General features: G+C 41.6%; 3 protein-coding genes across 3 annotated transcripts; all 3 read left to right on the forward strand.

Annotated features, from left to right (window-relative positions):
• The first annotated feature begins 2,001 nt into the window (after positions 1 to 2,001).
• On the forward strand, positions 2,002 to 7,090 carry LOC135263217 (uroplakin-2-like). Its single transcript, XM_064350949.1, has 5 exons — positions 2,002 to 2,152; positions 2,529 to 2,672; positions 3,433 to 3,547; positions 5,568 to 5,626; positions 6,295 to 7,090. The coding sequence occupies exons 1-5, from the start codon at positions 2,098 to 2,100 to the stop codon at positions 6,435 to 6,437; spliced, it is 516 nt and encodes a 171-aa protein (XP_064207019.1). The 5' UTR covers positions 2,002 to 2,097; the 3' UTR covers positions 6,438 to 7,090.
• A 720-nt stretch (positions 7,091 to 7,810) lies between these two features.
• foxr1 (forkhead box R1) lies at positions 7,811 to 11,445 on the forward strand. Its single transcript, XM_064350947.1, has 6 exons — positions 7,811 to 8,046; positions 8,174 to 8,284; positions 8,479 to 8,720; positions 8,813 to 9,084; positions 9,386 to 9,618; positions 11,164 to 11,445. Exons 1-6 carry the CDS (start codon positions 7,926 to 7,928, stop codon positions 11,190 to 11,192), a joined length of 1,008 nt encoding a protein of 335 aa, XP_064207017.1. The 5' UTR covers positions 7,811 to 7,925; the 3' UTR covers positions 11,193 to 11,445.
• Positions 11,446 to 11,594: 149 nt separating this feature from the next.
• Positions 11,595 to 19,879, forward strand: cenatac (centrosomal AT-AC splicing factor). The gene is made up of 11 exons (XM_064350946.1): positions 11,595 to 12,007; positions 12,991 to 13,157; positions 13,380 to 13,478; positions 14,566 to 14,632; positions 14,797 to 14,859; positions 15,719 to 15,783; positions 16,639 to 16,753; positions 16,960 to 16,990; positions 17,088 to 17,186; positions 17,896 to 18,028; positions 18,212 to 19,879. Exons 1-11 carry the CDS (start codon positions 11,891 to 11,893, stop codon positions 18,312 to 18,314), a joined length of 1,059 nt encoding a protein of 352 aa, XP_064207016.1. The 5' UTR covers positions 11,595 to 11,890; the 3' UTR covers positions 18,315 to 19,879.
• The last annotated feature ends 768 nt before the right edge of the window (positions 19,880 to 20,647 follow it).

Consider the following 20,647-nt stretch of genomic DNA (forward strand, 5'->3'; position numbering starts at 1 on the left):
TATAGCGCTGCATTGGTTCTAGCAGAAGAGCACAACGTTTGAATGTAGTAATAATCATACGTGATTGATCATAATAATGATTTAATTATTAAGAGGTATTGTTGCTGTTTCAGATTACATTTATCAAACAGCACAATACATAAGTTGATACAATTTTACAGAAAAATCCTAAATTAAATATTTAGTAAACACTAAATTCTACCCATTATAATTTGAACTTCATATAAAACCTTTACTACAAAGCAGCTGTATTTACTAATGGAGAAAAAAAACGTTTAGTTTGGTGAAGGGGAAGAGAAAAGATCTTTCCAGGTTAATGTGGAAGACAAAAAATTAAATCCACACTACACAACAATGAAAAGTTTATACATTCTTTCAGGAACCTACCAAGTGCTTTGATTGTAGCAAGGCTTATATTATACCGTATATTTAGATTTCCAAAAAGCAATTGAAAAGGTATCAATAAGAGATGCATTATCAAAATGAAAACAGTCGGAAACAGGAGGCATTTCAGAGTGGGTGTGCAACTGCTCTTATCTGAGCAAGGTACTAAGGGAAGTGGTGTGCCACCAGATCAGTGTTGGGATCACTGCTCCTCATTACATTTACATAAATGACCTTGACAGGGATATCAAAAGTACACTATTAAAATGTTCAGATGATATAAAACCGAAAGGTTTAGCTAACAGTTTGGAATCTACTAAAATAATCCAGGAAAAATTTAAGAGTCCAGAAGTAGGCAGAAACCTGACAAATAAAATCCAATATAGCTAAATGTTCTACATGTAAGAAATAAAAATGTAAGACAGGACTACTTTATGGGAGGAACAAAATTGGAATATGCTCAATTTGAAAAAGACTTGGGAGTAATAGTTGATCAAAACCATTCAGGTTCTAGACATTGTGCTGTAGCAGTAAAAAAAGAAAAAGCCAGCAGGATGCTGGGACATATAGACAAAAGTTTTGAGTATAAATCCTAGGAACTTATGCTTATGTCACATAATACCTTTTTCGGAATATACGTAGAGCAGTTTTGAGGGCCGTACTAAAGCAATGATATACAGGCTGTGGAAAAGGCTCCAAAGAAGGGCAACTTAATTGGTTCCTGGTGTGAAACATAAAAAGGGGAAAGACTTAAGATACTTAATCTCCTCAAGCTTCGTAAAAGGAGACATATGGGCTTATTTTATTGAGACTTTTATATTCATAAAAGGGATTAACAAAATTAACTATAAGAGATTCTTCAGCTTGAGTTCTACCAGTAGAACGAGGGGATCTAAACTGAAACTAGCACAATCCCTTATAGATATTCATTAAATATTGCTTCACAAAGAGAGAAGTTGCTATATATAATAGCTTGCCAGGTCATGCAGTAGAGGCAAAAACTCAGTGGGTTTTCAAGACCATGGTGCTGGATACTATGTAGATTGTTCGTAAATGGTGAGCACTAGGTATCCTATAGTGGTAGGGAAATGGTGAGCATTGCTGGGCTGAATAGCTTGTTCAAATTGTTATGTTATGTCACATGGAAGAGCACATTGTGGGTGTGGGGTGAACATCATACAAAAGAGAAAAGTCATGGTGTAGAGTCTACATCATACAGAAGAACACAGGGTGCGGGGTGTACATTGTATAGAAGAACCCAGGGTGTGGGGTATATGGCACAAAGAAACACACAAGCAGAGGCATGGTCTATAGACCCAACAAAAGAATGTAGGCCCACAAGTTCACAGTCAGCCTGTTGTGAGGACGGTGAGTCCTGCTGCTTTTCTCAGAAGAGTTTCGGAGTGCATTAACTTTAACAAAGAAATGAACTTCATTGCTCTGTCACTGTTGAAGTATTTGAGATTTTAACAAGCATTAATAAAATGCGCTGTCAGGTGGGTGAAGGGTGTGTGTGTGTGTGGGTGTAAATAAAGCTTAGGTGAACAAAAACACTTCTAGACAGACTGGTTTCCACTCCCAGTTATCTTGGGCAGCTCCCTGCCCTCTGATTGGTCTTCCTGCAGGATATTCAGGTCTCACCTGTTTCTCAGTAGTGTTGTTCACACAGATTTTACAAATTCAACTGTACGGACAACGCTTCAGACACAAATCATGAAGAACATAATTTTAATTGTCTTTGGTGTGTTTTTCACCATTGCAAATGCAGGTAAGTAACATTCATCATGATTGGAATTCATTTCAAATTTTGTCTTTGTAAAGACATTTATTCTAAAGAGACTAAAATATGTATTTTTAGACTCTATCTTGCTTCATAATAAGAGAATATAAGTAGTATGTGCTTTAGAAAGAATGACTGGAATTAAATACTCAAATCATCATGATCATCATCATCAAAAAAATAAAATAAACTCAAAGCATGTGGTCAAAGTTTAGACAGAACTAAAGGTACTATGTGAGAAGTTAATCTTTTGGCATGCTTCTGAATTGTCCTTTGTAGCTTTTCATTGTCATTATTGGTGTTATGTCAGTATCCTTTATCACAAACAAAAGGACTGTTTTTGAAAATTCTCATTTAATTCTAGAATTCCAGCTGAAGCTCCTGGGCCCTTCAGACGGAGTGGTAACCAGCGTTTTCTCAGACTCACTGATCGTCAGCCTGCCACCGTGTTCTCTGGCGGGAAAGAATGTCGATCTTTGGTACAAGAACATTGCAACTAGTAAGAACAGTAAGTAATAGGACAATCAACCATTATATATCTGAAAAGTTATATTGTATAGAAATTAAACTACATATTTGATTCTATTACACGATTTGTTCCTATTATTCAATCAGTTGTCAGCAACTTGAGTCAACATTCCGATGTTCTTGTAATGAAACCATGAAGAAAAATCCAGTTTTATTGTTTGACATTGGTATTCATGAGAGAGTACCAAAAACATTATTATTCAATCATACAATTCCTCTGTGAATACCAATGCAGTAAGACACTATTTACACAGAAAAAAGAGACTGAACCATATTTATGCATAGAAAGATAGAAGTTGGTGTTCAGGGAAAACAGTGGAGTTAATTTATTCAAATATTAGATTTTACAACATTGAATATAAAATTGTTTGAAATGCACATTCCCTTTATTTCGAAAGCACTGTGCAGAGATAGATAAGCTAGGAAGCAAGGAGTGCCAGCATTAGCCTTAAACACAGCTTTAAATTATCATGGTAACAATAAAGTAACCAGGAATCAAAATATCTGGTAAATCACAATTTTACAATACCTATAGGCCAATGTTTTGTTAAAATCAGAAGAGATAATAATCTATGCTAGATAAAACGAATCAAAACAGCTCCAATGGCCTAAAACTAGATAGCATAATGGGAACTTCCTCTGTGCCTCCTGGAGGGGGAGGGACAAGGATACTGCTGGGTTTCACAGTAAATAACGTTAACAGATAGTCAAGGTTCTGATTGCGAATGTTTGCCCTACAGACACACTGAAGAATATATTCACAGTCCCAAAGTGTATATCCAAGAGGGATCTCGTCCAAATAAACAAAGTCCAGGGATACCAAGTGACAAACCTCATGACTGGGACCCAATACAGGTTGGCATTGTTGTGGGATTTTGGGTTCTTGTTTACGCATACATACAGCACATGATGTTAGAAGAGTATGCTGTCCTCTTTTACCTCCAAAACAAATATATCTCATTCATGCAATAAGACTAATACAGCTGCGTGCCCACAGCAAGTTTGCAACTTTAACAAATGTATGCGCATATTTTCACAGGGCAGTGTTTCAGAAAAGCTGCCTGGAAATGTTGACTGATCAATGTGTTCAAACTATTTGTCAGCGTTTATGTTGCTTGAGTCACAGTGATGTGTGTGTGTGTGTGTGTGTACATATTGTGCATACACACACACCGGCCACTTTATTAGGCACACCTATCTAGTACAAGGTAAGATTTTTGCTTCCAGAACAGCCAAAACTCTTTATGCATGGATTCAACAAGGTTCTGGAAACATTCCTTTGAGAATTTTGTCCATGATAACTCTATAGCATCAGACAGTTCCTGCAGATCTTTCTGCCACACATTCATACTGCAAACCTCCCATTCTACCTCATCCCAAAGATGTTCTATAGGATTGAGATCTGGGGGCTCTGAATGCTGAATGCCATTGGAGTAAACTCTGTCATTTTCATGGAACCAGCTTGAGATGCTGTGTGATTTGTGACATGCTGCATTATCCTGGTAGAAGTATTCATTTGAAAGAGAGTAGACTGTGGCCATGTTGTGGCAGTCAAAGGGTGCCCTATTGCATAGCTGCCAAGCCCTGTTCCTGGAGATCTACCATCCTGTTGGTTATTGTTTCAGCCCAAATCTGGAACAACTGATTCTGCTAATTAGCAGTTCAGGAGATCTCTAGTTGTTGAATAATGTGTGCTTTGTTAGGGGTGTCCTACAGGATGGTAGAACAGGGTTGGGCAGTGCCGCTCTATTGGCATTAAGGGGCCTAATGTGTGACAAGAAAACATTCTCAATGTCGACACAGGGCAGGATGGATCCATGGATTCATGCTGTTTGTGCCAAATTCTGACCCTACCATCTGCATGTCACAGCAGAAACCAAGATTTGTCAGACCAGGCAACATTTTTCTAATCTTAAATCTTCTAGTTTTGATGATCACGTGTGAACTGTAGGTTCATCTTCCCGTTCTTTGCTAACAGCAGAGAAACTCAGCTTGGTCTTATGCTCCTAAAGCCCACCCACTTCAAAGTTCAATGCATTCATGTTCATTCAGACATGCCCTTCTGAACAACACTGTTGTAAACCGCTGTTATTTGAGCACTTGTGCCTTTTATTGAACAGGTTTGCCCATTCTCTTCTGATCTCTGTCATGAACAAGGTGTTTTTGACCACATAACTGCAGTTCACTGGATGTTTTTTGTCTATCACACCCTTCTCTGTAAACTCAAGAAGTGGTAACCAACTCTGTTCCCAGAGATTTAGAATCCTGTAGGTTTTCATTCTAACCTGAACAAAGCACACCTCGTTCAACAGCTAGAGAGCTTGTTGAGCTGTTAATCAGTAGAGCCAAGTGTGCCAAATTATGGTTGAAATGAAAACTGACAGGATGGTAGATCTCCAGGAAAGGGGCTGGTTACCACTGCTCAAGAGACTGTAGCACATAAAAATCCCAGGAGGGCAGCTGTTTTTTAGATGCTAGAACTACCACGTCAGACTCCAACAATTCATACTGTAGTCAAAGCCGCTTAGATCACACATCTTGTCCATTGCAATATTTGGTTGCCATGACCTCTTCACCATGTGTACATGCTTCCAGCCATATGATTTGCTAATCGAAGGAGCAGAATGTTTGTGTTAATGGGCAGGTGTACCTAATAAAGTGACCACTATATATATATGTGTGTGTGCATGCGTGTGTGCGTGTGTATATGTATATATATATATTACACACACTATTATGTTTCATTTGATTCTGTATTGAACATTGTTCAAAGGCCTTACTTGGCCTTGATGTGTGAAAAGTAGTTACTATCACTAAAAGCCTATTGGTGCTTTGTTAATGACAAGAAAAATAATGCATTTTTTCTTCCTGGCAGCCTTCAATACATTTTGGATACAGATAAGAGCATTGTCATAACAGCCAACACAACGGCAGGTAATTATTGGCTGAAAAATGGCATGTCTATCCACTTTTCTCTCAAAAAGCCTTTACAACTTTCATGCCATTACTTACCATAGGGCATAGCACTGCGGCCAATGGACTAGTTGGACTTGGAGTTGTTTTTTTAGAGAGACTTGGCATGGCCAAATTAAAAACATTTTTTTTTGTTGCATATATCGATTGATACTCACCAAAGCATTAAATTACATAAACATACAATGAATGTGTGTGAAAATGGCCATTGCTGATATTTCATAATATTGTATTGACATTTATCAAGTTATGGTCACATTTGGGTGTACCACCATAATTCTTTACAGCACTGATGAAAGCATAGGTTGAGAGTGCAATATTAACTCAATGAGCTGCAGGTAGAAATGGGGTTGTGAGGTTTCACGAATCACATACCACACATAACCACTTGCAGTTTTAAAACTTCAGTCTCCCTTCACGGGCTCTGAAAGGGCGAGGCTTCATGACACCCAGAAGGATCAGGGCTATATGCTGACTTGCTGATCTGGCCCAGTCGTAGTGTATGCTGATTGGCTCACGCAAATCAAAAGCATATGCCAAACGGATGTTCCACACAATCACCGCTTCATTTCACCTGTACTGGATGATTTATGGTGCATAAATTCACGCCTGTTTTCTGTCTTTTCCAGTCACCAGCTACAGCACGATCAATGATGGGCTGCCAGGACGCAGCGCGGCCATGATAGTGATCACGGTCCTGCTGTCGGTGGCCATGTTCATCCTGATCGTGGCTCTGATCGTATCCCTGTTCTTCAGAAGCACTGCCGATTGAGACATAACACCATAAAAAAATCCATTTCAATCATCTTTGATTATTACTTTTGGATTTATAAAACCACACTGAGTGGTCAATATGTTTAATTACATTTAAAACTTTTGCTCTTGTTATTTTTTAAGATTACTGTTTTTTTGGTACTATCATTCGTTCTTACAAAAATTCACTGAGAAAGAACCGCAATGATCCAGGGGAAAGCACATGTATTTAGAACAAAGCTTTTATGTGGAATTAGATCTGTGGTAATGCAATGCGAGCGCTCATTCAAAAGCTGTTTAGATGGCTTTGCATGTTTGAATGCCATTTGACAGCTAGCGCTATATCCTTGAGCAAGGTGTTTAATCTAAATTTCTTCAACAACTAAAAGTGGCTAATTATATGTAAAGTGTAAGCTATTTAATTGGCTTAGATACTGGTGCCTACTAATTCTGCCATGTATTTGACTGCCTGCCAATGCATATATTGATTGAAATGTTATTGTTCTTCATAACCTGATTTTTAAAAAGTACAGGGAGCTTGGTATATGCACACTTGGAAATGCACTTTAAAATGAAGTCTGTGTATTCTCTACTGTGTGATTATGGGGTTTATTTACTGTGAAACAACAAAATGCCAAAATATATCTGCAATTAAAAAACAGTATGGGATAATTTCAGTGTTGGAAGATTCTGCAAACCAGGACATCAATTGCCTTTCGTGTTATACAGAGAATCCAGTGGGACCCATATGTCTCTAAATACCCACGTGAGCAGAGTTAATTCACCAGGTTCATTTCAAAATCCCAATGCAACCAGGTGAAATTTGTGCATTCAAGAGCCACAACAATTAATTTACATTAAAAAATTAAAAATAATAATAATCTTCAGTTCCACCAACAGCACTGTTTTTGGATTAAATACCAGAGAAATAGAAGACAGTTATTTAATTACACTGAAAACGAAACGAACATTTTTACTCAGGGACAATCTGCGATTTAAAATGAAAAATGTGTGTTCTGCCCAAACGGAAGCGATTATATGGAAGAGAGTAACAAAACTTCAGCTGGGTTAAAACCTTACTATTCAGTGTGAAATAAATTAAACCTAAGTTAAACCTAAGAATGCAGTCCTGATGTTAAGATATCACTTCTAGGTAGGCTATCGATTCGCAAACAGATTGCTGAGGATTTTCAGTATATACAGTTTCATTTAACGCTATTTCAGCTACAAATGCACGCTATTTTCCCCGTTCTTCTATGATAATCAGTAGGCCTGGATTGATTGTTCTTGACGTTGCAGCAGCGATTAGTAGCAGCTGCTGTCTGAGAAAATGGAAATCGTTCACACCTGGCGACGTCGCTTCAGTGAGTTCGATTTAATACCCTGAACAATCAAATGGACATACTAGACAAAGTACAGGGTCTTGACCCTTTGTGGAGGAAAGGTTGTGAGAAATCGCTTCTGACTTCTGAGGTAGCATATTATACACAGGGCATAAATTCAAAGTATGTTTCTGCATCTTCAAAACCGAAGCAATTTCCTCGATCTCCATCTAAAAACATGTCTCAATGACTGGGATATGAATGAAGAAATCAAACTGACAACGACTACTGATCAATTTTTTCAAGGTAAGGTCCCTTGGGAGGGGGGGAGGAGAAAAACTGCATTAACAATACAGGCAACGGTTCTGGGAATTTCAGGTAAATTGAAGAATGTACTTAATTGACCCAAACCCTTTCCCCCAACGTGTGTCAGACGAAAAGCGAAATGACCAGTATTTGGTGCAGTGGCACTATGCAAGGATTGCGAGGCGAACATCGTCCGGGAAGGATGATTTGTCATGTCTGCCTTCCCAAGAATCAGAAGGTGGGCTGATTTTGTGAATGAGTGGGGGAAATTCTCTAATTCCATTTAGGCAGCGTTGATCCATCTTTCAAACGTATCCTTAATATCAACTGAAACCTGTATTCATAGAATTTTAAGTTATCCTCGCATTTGGGTGTATACTGACATTAACTGTGTATATTGGTTAAATACATGAATACACTTATCTCTAAAAGAACCCCAGGTGCAGCCAAATCTATGGTTGATGGTGAACCCAACCCTGGCTTGTCCTATTAAGTATCCGAAAGGATCACCCACTCTGACAGAAACGTCTACAATCCCAGAGCAGCATCCCCCCGTGATGCCAGTCCCCGTGCCAACACTCGCCCCAGTCCCAAGCGCACACCCTCCATCGCCCGTAGTGGAGCGCGCTCTTGACGAATCCATTCACGATGCTTCCTCGTCCAGCGAATATCTTGTGCGTACACCCAGCACTTCTAGTAGCCGCCTCCCTGAATTTCCCAGATGGCTGCTAACAGTCCACCAATTCCTAACTTTTTTTTTTTTAAGCTTACAGATGAGGACGATGCCTCATCCGTGGATGTTCCCATTTGTCGTAAAGTGAAGAGCGGCGGGCGCAAGGTGAAATCTCCTAAAGACCGCGTCCGGAAGCTGAATCTCGCTCAAAACAAGCGGCTGCAGCGGGTACTTCAGGAGAGCAACAACCTTAAGAGCGGGGCGTGGCCTAGACCCCCAGTAAACTACTGTATTCTCATCGCCATGGCGCTGAACAGCAGCCGCACCGGCAGCTTGAACGTGCAGCAGATTTATAACTTCACTAGGTGAGAACAAATCCAAGGGGAAAATCTCCATAGATTGAGATTGGCGGGTGGGGGAATTAATTTTAAAGTTGATGTTTTGCCTAATTTCCCCAGAGGTGAAATGACAATTTTTCAGAAATGGGGTATAAAGTTTATTAGAAATGTTTCTAAAACAGAATATTTTTGGCTAAATGGTCTTGATGCATCTCCTTAGCTGATGTACAAATGTATGATTGTCAAATTGTTAAATTTTTGGCCCAAACTTCAACGCTTGTAAACTACAGTCCTTTTTGATAAAGACTCCATCCTTACCTTTCTCTAGGGAGCACTTTCCATTCTTCCAGACTGCACCGGATGGTTGGAAGAACACTATTCGGCACAACCTGTGTTTCAGCAACAGCTTCCGGAAGACTCCCCAGCAGGTGTCCAGTGAGGGAAAGAGAAAGTCCTGCCTCTGGCACCTTACGGTGGACGGGCGTCGCCGACTACGGAATGAGATCCACACACTCACTGGAGAGTCATTCACAGTGCTCAGGATGAGCATGAACAACCCTGGTACAGTACTGTAGCTTGCCTGTAGCACTGTTTGGCTAGTAACATTGGAAGTGGTTACTGGCTCATGGACTGCAGGTTGGCAACGCTGTGCTGCTGGAGGAACAATGGTGGTCAATTTAAAACCATTAGGATGAACAGATAGTGGATCACGGACTACCACAATCATTTCCTACAGTTCATCAGTGTGATTACATTACATTACATTCATTTAGCAGACGCTTTTATCCAAAGCGACGTACAAAAAGTGCATTTTCATGATCGTAGACAACTGCTGAACACGGGTTCAGTAAGGTACAATTACTTATTTTGTAAAGCTATTTCTAGCCGAGAACAAAGAACACTATCCTGGTCTAACATCTGCAAAGCCGAACTAGGCAGAAGAATAAGCTAGAGTATTAGGACAAATACAATTTACCAAGAAGTGCAGGGATGGGGCAACATGTAACAAGTGACAGGAAAAAAGGTTTTTTTTTTTTTTTTTTTAATATATATATATATATATATACACAGCGTGGTGGTGGTTATTCTAGGTATAGTCTGAAGAGATGAGTCTTCAGGCCACGGCGGAAGATGGATAGTGAGGGGGAGGTTCGGAGAGGGACGGGGAGTTCGTTCCACCACTGGGGAGCTAGGGTGGAGAAGCTCTGTGATCCCTTTGGGCGGGTGGGAGGGGTTGCAAGACGCCCTGCTGCCGCAGAGCGGAGTGGTCGAGCAGGCACATAGAATTGAGTCATGTCCTGCAAGTAGATAGGGGCTGTCCTGTTGGCGGCAGTGTAGGCAAGGGTCAGGGCTTTGAATCGGATCCTGGCAGCGACCGGTAGCCAGTGAAGTGATCGCAGCAGGGGAGTGACGTGGGAGAATTTGGGGAGGTTGTAGATGAGTCGGGCAGCGGCATTCTGAATCATCTGTAGTGGCTGTATGGCACAAGCTGGCAGGTTTGCAAGGAGAGAGTTGCAATAATCAAGGCGAGAGGTCACCGTAGCCTGGACGAGCAGCTGGGTGGAGTGCGTCGTCAGGTATGGTCGAATCCTCTTGATGTTGTATAGGAGGAATCTGCAGGACCGTGATGTTGCCTTGATGTGCTCCTTGAGGTCCAGCTGGTCATCCAGGACCACCCCCAGGCTCTTTGCAGAGTGAGAGGCAGTCACTGTGGTGCCATCAACCGTGATTGAGAGTGATGCCTGCCTATGAACAAGCAGACAGAATAGAATTTGTACTGCCCAAGTCTCTCTCCTCCTCTATATGTTTCCCACAATCTTTCACATTTTAGTTTGTATGCTACTTGGGAGAGTCAGAAATTTACAAGGATCAGTCTGAACATTGAAAATGCCTACATAAAATGCCAAAATGTCTTTATAATCAAACACCCCAGGTGGTTCTGAGATGGTGAAGGGAGAGTACAGGCATAGTGCACTGATCCATGTGTATAGACCAACTGGTGATCTAAACGGGTGTATGTGGGATGCAGAATTTTCAAAATTCTCAATGTTTGTTCAACATTATTGATCTTAATGTGGGTGTTGATACAGCTTTTCTACCCTGCAGATATGGTGTGTACTCTATTTGAGCTGTAATTCTACTTGTGAGAAGAGGGGTATGAAGAGGAGACTCGAACGTGCTGCACACCATGCTCCACCTCAGAAGATGATTAATATATATTTTTTTGGACCTTTTTGTTTTGAATTTTCTGTATTGTACATCGATAAATTGAGATTTTTCATGTTTGTTAAATTAGTCAGTGGTTTTTACTTTTCAATGGCATCTAGATAATTAATGGTTCCATTCTGACTGTTCACATGCAAATTAAATAAATGTATACCCACCGGAGTTTCTTTTGTACATCTGTTTTCACTGTCGTACACGAACGCGTCTAGACGCTTAAATGACGCTTGAGTTGATTCCTCCTAGGCGACAGGGGGCGATTATCAAAGTTTATAGCATGCGAAGCACACCGAGAATATCGAAAGTCAACACTAATAAAGCCGTAGCTAGCTTAGCAGCTGCTCAATTTTTTTGGAATGTTTGACTACAGCTGACCGGAGTGTAATTCAGAGCGGTCCTGATAAATTTTAAGCGAAGCCGGAAATGTAATGTTGTAATTACAACGATCGCTTCTGTTGGTGAATTAGTTAGCTGTCGGGTGACAAAAATAATTTAACTCACCTGGCTAGCAGTCTTGGTTTGGGAGCACAGTATTTTGAAGTAAGCGAGACGATACATGGGCTATGGGCTATTGCGAAGGACCTAGGTAGCTACATACAAAGAACTAACCATGAGTGCTTTTCACTGCGCTGTGTGCAGACAGACGTTTTTCTCTGGAAAAAAACACATATTTGGAAAAAGCCACCAGAGCAAACTTAAAGTTGTCCTCGTAAAATTTTTGGAAAAGGTGAGTAATACAATCCCAAGTTAGCCAGCTACGTAGAATAAAATAATTTGTGGTTATCAGCATCGCTTGGGCTGGCGAAACGCATGAACGCTAGCTACATTCCGTTGTGCGGTGACTGATCCGATTTGGTGAAGGTGCTGTTCTCCGCTCGGCTGACATGCAGATATAATGATGGGCATGGACACTGTTTAGCTTAATCACTTTTATTGAGTTTGCAGACCGATGTCGCTACATAGCGACGTGGGTTCGTCGGAACTGTTGTAACACAGCCTACTTAGGCTACTGTTATCAGTGTAGTCTCAGTTGCAAATAAAATTAACACATCCGGAATACCTCGGTTGAACACAGTACGAATCATCTATCCATACCAGACCATTAGGTGAGGGATGATATCCCCGTGTTGACGTGATTTAAACTACATGGCCAAACGTGTGTGGACACCTGACATCCAACATCCCATCCAAAATTATAGACATTAGTATGGACGTGGTCTACCCTTTGCTGCTATAACAACCGCCATTCTTTTGGGAAGGCTTTATACTAGATGTTGGAGCACTGCTGCTGGGATTTGCTTCCATTCAGCCAGAATCATTAGTAATGTCGGGTACTGATTGGGTGATTAGGCCTGGCTCTCAGTTGGCTTTCCAGTTGATACCAAAGTTGTTGGTTGGGGTTGAGGTCCGTGCTCTGTGCAGGCCTGTCTAGTTATTCCACATCGATCTTGACGATACCATTTTTAAATGGACCTCACTGTATGCCCGGGAGCATTGTCATGCTGTAACAGGAAAGGGGCTTCCCCAAACTGTTGCCAGGAAGTTGGAAGCACAGAATTGTCTAGAATGTCATTGCATTTGCCTTCACTGCAACTAAGGGGCCTAGCCCGAACCGTAAAAAAACAGCCCCAGACCAAGGGGCGTCCAGACACTTTTGGTCATATAGTGCACATTCACTGCAGCTGTCTAGCAACTTTGGTCCTCCCTCAGGTGAAAGAAGCACGTCGGACGATCAAGAGCCCACAGGTCGAGAAATTTGACTGCACTGAGCATGAGCGCAACTTTTGGTGCTACTGCTGTGGCTTGGAGGTGCACAAACACGTGTCCAATGGTAATATTACAGTGCTGTTTGGAGGCCTGCTGGAGCACATGGCCACGTGAGTCTTCTCAAGTTTATCCCCTTTTAGGTCATCGATGACTCTTTCATTCTGTGCATTACAGAAACTCTGCTGCATTACTTGTATTCTCTAATGATTTATTTACTGCAAGTTTAAAGACAGAGTGACTTGCTACGGGAGCTGAAAATAATATATTGACTAAATTAAGGTCAAACTAGGCGTACCTCTCCTGACATCTGTTATTTACCTGTCATTTTCCAGCCCTCAACACAAAAAGAACACAAATACATTTTGGTGGGAGAACAAGGCAGACCCAAGACTGAAAGAGAAGTTTTTGTTCACCCCAGAGGAAATTGAAAGGTATCTGTTGCTGTTTAACTAATTTGATGTGCGTTCTTCTCTACCATTATCACAAATAACGAGGAAAAAAATCCAGTGCAATGTCCTGTCTACATTCATCACTGGTGATGTTTACAGACGTCACCAGCCATCACCAGTGGTCAGGTTGTTGAATGGCTCGTTAGTTTTGCTTGATGAAGGTGTAAACTACTCTTCTGCTGAATCTTTTCTTGTTTGTGTTTTTGTTCATTGTTCCTTCTTCCAGGCCTAACTCCTTTAGTTTAGGTAGACATACAAAATTTCACAACCATATACCTCAGAGTGGCTGTTACATTAACTCCCAGCTACAGATAAAATATATGTTTGTCAAGTAGCAACCATCCAGTAGCAAAGAGCAACAATGGTCAGCATGATTGAACTCATAAAAACTTGCTATAATAAACCTTTCTGACTATTACTGCATCAGATACTGCTACCACCACTATCATTACTTTTAGCACTAGTGCTACCAATACTACTACTACTACTACTACTACCACTGCCACGCATAACATTTTGACTTGATCTCTTGAGACTTCGGCAAGCAAACTGTTCCTTCTGAGCACCCAAAGGGAGGTGGTTTGTTTTATTATATTTTGGCCAATTGAAGAGCCTTTTGCATTGTGACTTGCCATCATTAAGATGTATGGTGTACTCCTTTAAGGACTGCATAATTGATGACCATTCCTGGCAAGGGAACTGGTGCCTAAATGGTGCATCGACACAATGAAGTAATTCTTTTGTTTTTGGCTGATAAATCGGTAAGGCCAAGTGAAATGGACTGAGAAAGTAATGTGTCATCGTAAAAACTATTTATGCAGTACAATCCCTCTGGTGATTCTACTGAAATTACAAAATGAATCCTGATGAATTGAAAAGCAAAAAAGCAATCAAAAGGAAAATTACTGTTGGGCAGTCCAATGCAGGAAAGGAAACTCACTGCTTCCTAGATCTGGCCAGCAATTACCTGCTAGGCTACTTCGATAAAACTAAATAGGGAAGGTTCTTTAGGAGATGCTTCCTAACGGACATGTTGGGGCTATGTACCCATCCTGCTTTATTTTCACAGGTTTAAAACTGAGGTGGCTAAAGCCCTGGATGCCTTTGAAGAGAATGAAGATGTGCTCTTAAAGCAGGTATGATTGCAATACCTCATTTCACAGTACACATGGCAGTTTTTCATCATAGAATTGTACTTTGCTGTGTAGAATTTAGGGGTGTGTATGACAATTTCTTGCTTCTTGTGAAATTCTGTATTTTTTTGTTCTGTATTTTTCACTTTTTTTGTCCTTTTTTCCAGCAAGCCGCCTACATCCGAGCTCAAGAGCAACACAGACAGGAAGTCCTGCAGTCCCTTTTTGAGGTTTGTTTTGCCAGGATGACCCTGAACCGTATCCACATCATGGTGAACCACTGACCTCTTTGTCTATGTTACGCAGAGCCCTGGAGATTCTCATTTCTTCTGATAGTTTTTGTGTCAACTGAGAAATAAGGTCATTAAGCTTGTTTTGTGCGTGTGCGCGCGAGCATGTATGCTTGTGTGTGTAAATATAACGTATATGTGTGTAATATAAAATCTTGTATAGCATATAGAAATGGTAAATATCAGAGGTGCCAACCACTGCATTTTGCCTGTAGCAACTACAGATTTGGAACTGCTGCATGGCTGTGGTTTGACCAGCTAGCTATAGCAACTTAACCTGTTTATATATCTGCTCATTAGTCATTAGAAAAGTCATAACTCTTACCAGTGATTCATGAGAAACAGCTGATATGTGCAAGCAAGTTCAGTGTAGGTACAGAAGTGTAGTTTTTCTTCTCGTAAGGTGTACATTGAGATAACAAGATGTCAGGGTTAGTACAGAGAACAGGCCAGTTGTCGGTTTTTCAATGTCTAAATAAAAATGAGTATGTCATTTTGACAGCTGACACTCTACCAGTTTTACTATATAACACGTTGCCAGTTGTTTTGTCAACTAGTATTTGTCCCCTCATGAAAGCTGTTTTTTCTGACAGCAGAACCTGCTACAGATCTGCCAAATGGAATAATCCAGCAACTGCATCTACGCATGTGCTGTGGTTGTTATTCTGTACTTGTGGTTTTTCCACACCTGTGGTTTAGATTTTCATCTCTGCAATGTTGGCACCTCTGAAAGCTGTAAAAATGGGGGTGGGGGGGAAACACTTGCATCCACTGTTGACTTTTCCTGAATCAAACCCAGCCTGAGCCAGAGCAGAATCAGTCTGACGGACAGAGCCGGCTCACGTCACATGACACGGAAGCCAGGTAAGACTGCCCAATCAGGCTCTAGCCTGCTTTCCTCTCTTCCCACCTAGGGGATACGTGAACCACTCTGATATATCTCCTCGTGCTGTTTTGCGCTTCAATGATGGGGACTGTATGATCAAGTACAAATCCTGCATAATTTTTTTAAGTCCCCCATAAATACAGGTCATTGCATGGTGCTGTGAACAATGATAAACATTGGCTGTCTTGCTAACGCTGCACAGAATACACAATTGCAATTTATCAATTTTAGAAATGTTATCTATGTTAGTAGTTGGTCAAACTAAAGTATATGTTTCCCCTTCAGTATAAGACTGATTAGCAACACTGTTCCCCTGGAGAGGACGGGAAAAACAGAATTGCATACTTGTTAATGCTACCACCTGCTGATGACTGTACTTGTGAATAAATGAGCGAGTTTACCTTGGAAAGCTGAAATGGCAGATGGGTGTGAACAGCATTTCTAGCTAGCTAGGATTCTACTCTGGAAAAAGGCTTTGGCTGTAGTGCTCTGGTTCTGCTGTTCCTTGGGAAAGGAAACAGATTGTTGGTCTGGCAGCTTACTGTTAAAATACCAAAGGCACGTACTGCAGATAAGGGGAGGGGGGGGGGGGCAGGGGAAATTTGGCTTCGGTGAAATTGTCACTGATACAGGGTGAGCGGAGGGATATGAATTCCTCCACAGGAAGTGGACAGGTTAACTGACTGATCACTTATTGGTTGGCTTACAGCAGACCGTGCTCGAGATGAAGTTGTGGGTAATTGCCCCCCTTTGACCTGCGCAGATGAATGTGCATCAGTTGTTGGCATCTTTTACTTTCTTAACGTGAGGTCATGTCTGGGGTGGGTGGGTAGCGCTCCCCTCATTTCTCAGGGGCCCCCGGATAAGGCCGGTCCCAGCTGGATTGACCCAGCGGAGGAAAGCCAGGGACCAGGACTCAGGAACGGCCTGACCTTCATCGGTTATCAGGTATTTGGGTTGTAACGTGAGGCTGCGTTTCAACAATGCCAATATTGATTTATGTGATTACATGGGATAAGTTACAAATTAAATAAGTGGGTTTCTTTCATGCTGGATTGCTCCCATCCCATAATAGTTTATGCTAATGCTAAAGCTATATTATTGCACATTATGCTTAACTGTTTTAAGAGGCTTCTGTGTTTTCTGCCTGATAGGACTCTTCGGATGGTGGAAATGTTCATACTGGTAATTGTCTGTTTTTTCTTTTTACACCACATAAAATGTATTTACTTGTGGCCATCTTTTAAATTCAATTTCTTGGGTACTAATCCTGTTTTTGCAGGTGCCGTCCCGCCCTGGCTACAGGATGACCCCCAGGAGGGTGGCTCGGAAGCGGTGGAGCGAGAGATCGGCCCGTCCCTACAGGACTTCCTTAAACAGAGTAACTACCGTCCTTTCTTCACCTCTAACTAAAGTGAATAACTCTGACCCCCCCCCCTTCTTCTCAAACAGTAATCACTTTGTTCCCCTTCCTAGAACAGACAAATTGTTTTGTATCCCTTCGCTAAAACGGAGTGATGGCTTTTATCTCCTGTGTGCAGAATGAGTAATCTGTCCAGGTCTTCCCATCTTCCCGAAACCGTGTAATTGCTGGTCTTTCCTCTGATAGTCCTTCCTCTTCGCCCTAAGCTGGCAGCAGTGAAAATGCAGGCACCTGCACACCACAGAGGACCCAGCAGCTCTGGATACAGTCCTTAGAGACCTTGGAGAGGGATTTGCTGTGTGCTAGTGCACGGAGAGTGTCGACACGCAGGGGAGTGAGCTGCTGGTTAGGGCCAGATGAGAGCTTGAAATTGGTGGTTGCCGTCCTAGATTTAATAAAGCTTGATGGTGCTTGAAGCTGAAGTTGTTGCAGATGGCTGACGCCATTCAGAGCTGGTTTGTGGGAATTGATTGTTTTGGTGGTTTGCACCTCGATGGTCGATTCTCACCGTTTGTTTCCCCCTGCCTACAGTAAACTCGACGTAATACCCCCTTACGGAGATGAGAGCAGTTGTACAGCTTGTTGCGCGAGGGTTTCCATTAACCCCACTTGAACGGCTCGAACCTTGAACCGCGCGCTCTGCGGCCCCCTCTCTCTCCCCCCGCAGAGGAGCAGGAGAAGCTGAGGAAGCTGCCGGCCAACCGCGTCGGGGCCAACTTCGACCACAGCTCCCAGACCGACGCCAACTGGCTGCCCTCCTTCGGCCGGGTGTGGAACAGCGGCAGGCGGTGGCAGTCGCGGTGAGCGGGCCGCTCCTCACATTTCCATTCTTATCCTTTGTCGGGCTTTTTCACAAACGAAAGAAAACGTCCCCTGAATGATCGACGACAGAAGCTTATTAAAGCCCTTCTGAGTGAGACTCTGTGCCGCGATCTGTTGAGTCCTGCGGTATGAACGCCTCCCTTTCCTCCGCTGTCTCTCAGGCACCAGTTCAGAGAGGAGGAAGGGCAGAGGGGCCGGCAGAAGAGGAGGAGGGAGAGCCGGGGAAAAGGGGCCAAGAGGCGACCAGTGCAGGACCAGCCATGAGCGCACCAGCCGCCACTTCCTGCCGCCACGCCACCCAGGGTGCACTTGTGAATATTTTGTTTCTTAGCAATGCCTGTGAATATTGTCCTTTAGGGGCAGGAAGGAAGACTGGACTTGGACACTTGCGTTATAAAATGGTTCTGGAGCTTTGTCGGAAGCAGTTGGGTGTAAACGCATTTAAAACATTGTGGGGTTTGTTGCTGTGGGTCTACCCTGCCCAGGATAAGCGGGTATAGATAATGGATGGATGGATGGTGTGGGTCTTTATTTATATTTATATTGTTATTTTTCCACAAGGTCCTTTTTCTGAACATACCAGTGGAGCCCACACCGATCCAAAAAAATCCAGCTATGGAGGAATATTGTTTTATATAAAAGGCTTTTTTTCCCCTTTTTTTTATTCCGCAATCTGCAATGCCCAAATGTATTTATCGTTACTCATTGTCATGACTTCTGTTATTGATTCAGGAGACACCACAGATGAGCATGTGCTCTCTTTGGCGCATGCGATGACATTGCTTGGGCCCCAAAACCACATGACACAATTAGATGCTCTAGATTGTTCTATATGAAATTGAAAGTGTGATTGCTGCTCTGTGTAGTGTAAAGTGGTGACTTTGAGACTGGACTTCAAAATTGTAGGACTGGTACTGCCGTAGCATGTTTGGACATTGTGCTTTGGGTTCATTTATTTAGTAAACCCACAGTATAACTGCCCTATATGTTAACTGCTAGGCCAACAGTGTCTGCTATTCAGTTATATAATCATCGACTGATACGGTTTGCCAATAAATATTGATGTGGCCTGTGACTACGCTCAGCCTGAAACAAGCCTGTACTGCACCTGAGTTAATTCAACATCTCGTTTTTTCATCATATTTATTAACGAAATGGCACGTAGTCCAAATAAAGCTCTTTATTTCAAAGAGATATGAATTCAACCAGTGTGCAGTAGGGATTTTAACCACGGACAACACTTGTGTATCACGCAGCGGTAAATCGGCCAGGTACTACTTTTTGTCAGTTGGTGCACTGAAACGGTAGATAGTCAGGCTCCTCTTTTCATTGGAGCAGCTAGTTTGTAGCGGTCAGTTTGCAGATGTTTTTGTTTTGTCTATGTAATGCTCATGTGAAAACCAAAATAACTCCAAACATTGTTCACCCACTGAGCTTACACCAGATATATCCAGTAATTTCATGCATGTTAAAAGCTAAATTAAAAGATGAATAAATTAGTATTAACTAAAAAAACTCTGTCAATCTTTGATTACTTCTAGATTAAACTGACCTGGTGATTTTATTAGCCATCAGACTTTATATCAGTTGGTACTGGATACATTTTAAACATAAACAAGCCTTTGAATTTGGTGCAGCATCTCAATTTGGCATTTGGAATTTTCAATTATTTGAACTTTTTTGTTGAAAACGAACCGAAACCTTAAATATTCCCAGTAAATATAAACCCTGTATGTAGGCATGCTTTCCGTTAACAATGTTTATTGTAACTTTGCACATAATGTACATTGTGATTGGACAGGGGTAATAAAAAACAAGCAAAAAGCCAACGTAAATACTCAAAATGGACTATGAATAAAAACATACTGTAGTTACTCAACAGTTTTACTTTAGTTATCTAGCAGCTTGTTGGAAGTACCATATTATTTACCATTAAGAATTCCTTAATGCATGTTCAAAAAGTTTGTTTTTAAGCTGGTTATTTTGCTTTAAGACTGCTTTTAGGAATTTACTTTGATGTGCAAAGAGAAAAGATTTTCCATTTGGAACATTATCAGTGTTTTTAGATGTCTGGTTGCATTTAAATAATTACCATGATTACAATAAGCCTGACTCCAAAGACCTCAATGCAGCATCACCAGTTTGATTCGAGGATTTACAAGTCTAATTACCGTACAACATAAAGCACTGCAGCACAGAAGCAGTCTAAAATCCTGCCATCGAGTCTGAATAATGCAAACACAAGTCTGACAGCTACTACGGGGCAGAGGTTTCATGTACCCCCCTAACGGGCAGAGCTGTCAGGTTATTAGCGAGTCGATGTGAGCCAATCGATTCTGCTGTGAGCGGCATATTCTTTTGATTGGTTGGAACAGCAGGTAACGGTGCACGGCGGCTCCACCAGGTACGGGGTTCATGAAGCCTCATTCCCCAATTATCGGTGACGGCTAGAGAGAGGAGGAGATGCCGGCTATACTGAAATTGAATACCGCAATAGGTTTATATTGAAAGTTTTTTGTTTTCCTTTTATTACAGAGAAAGGAATAAACAAACCGTTGGTAAAAGATGTTTTGCACAAAGAGTCACTTTCGAAAATA

Source organism: Anguilla rostrata, chromosome 9 (assembly GCF_018555375.3).
Source record: "Anguilla rostrata isolate EN2019 chromosome 9, ASM1855537v3, whole genome shotgun sequence".
Taxonomy (NCBI): domain Eukaryota; kingdom Metazoa; phylum Chordata; class Actinopteri; order Anguilliformes; family Anguillidae; genus Anguilla; species Anguilla rostrata.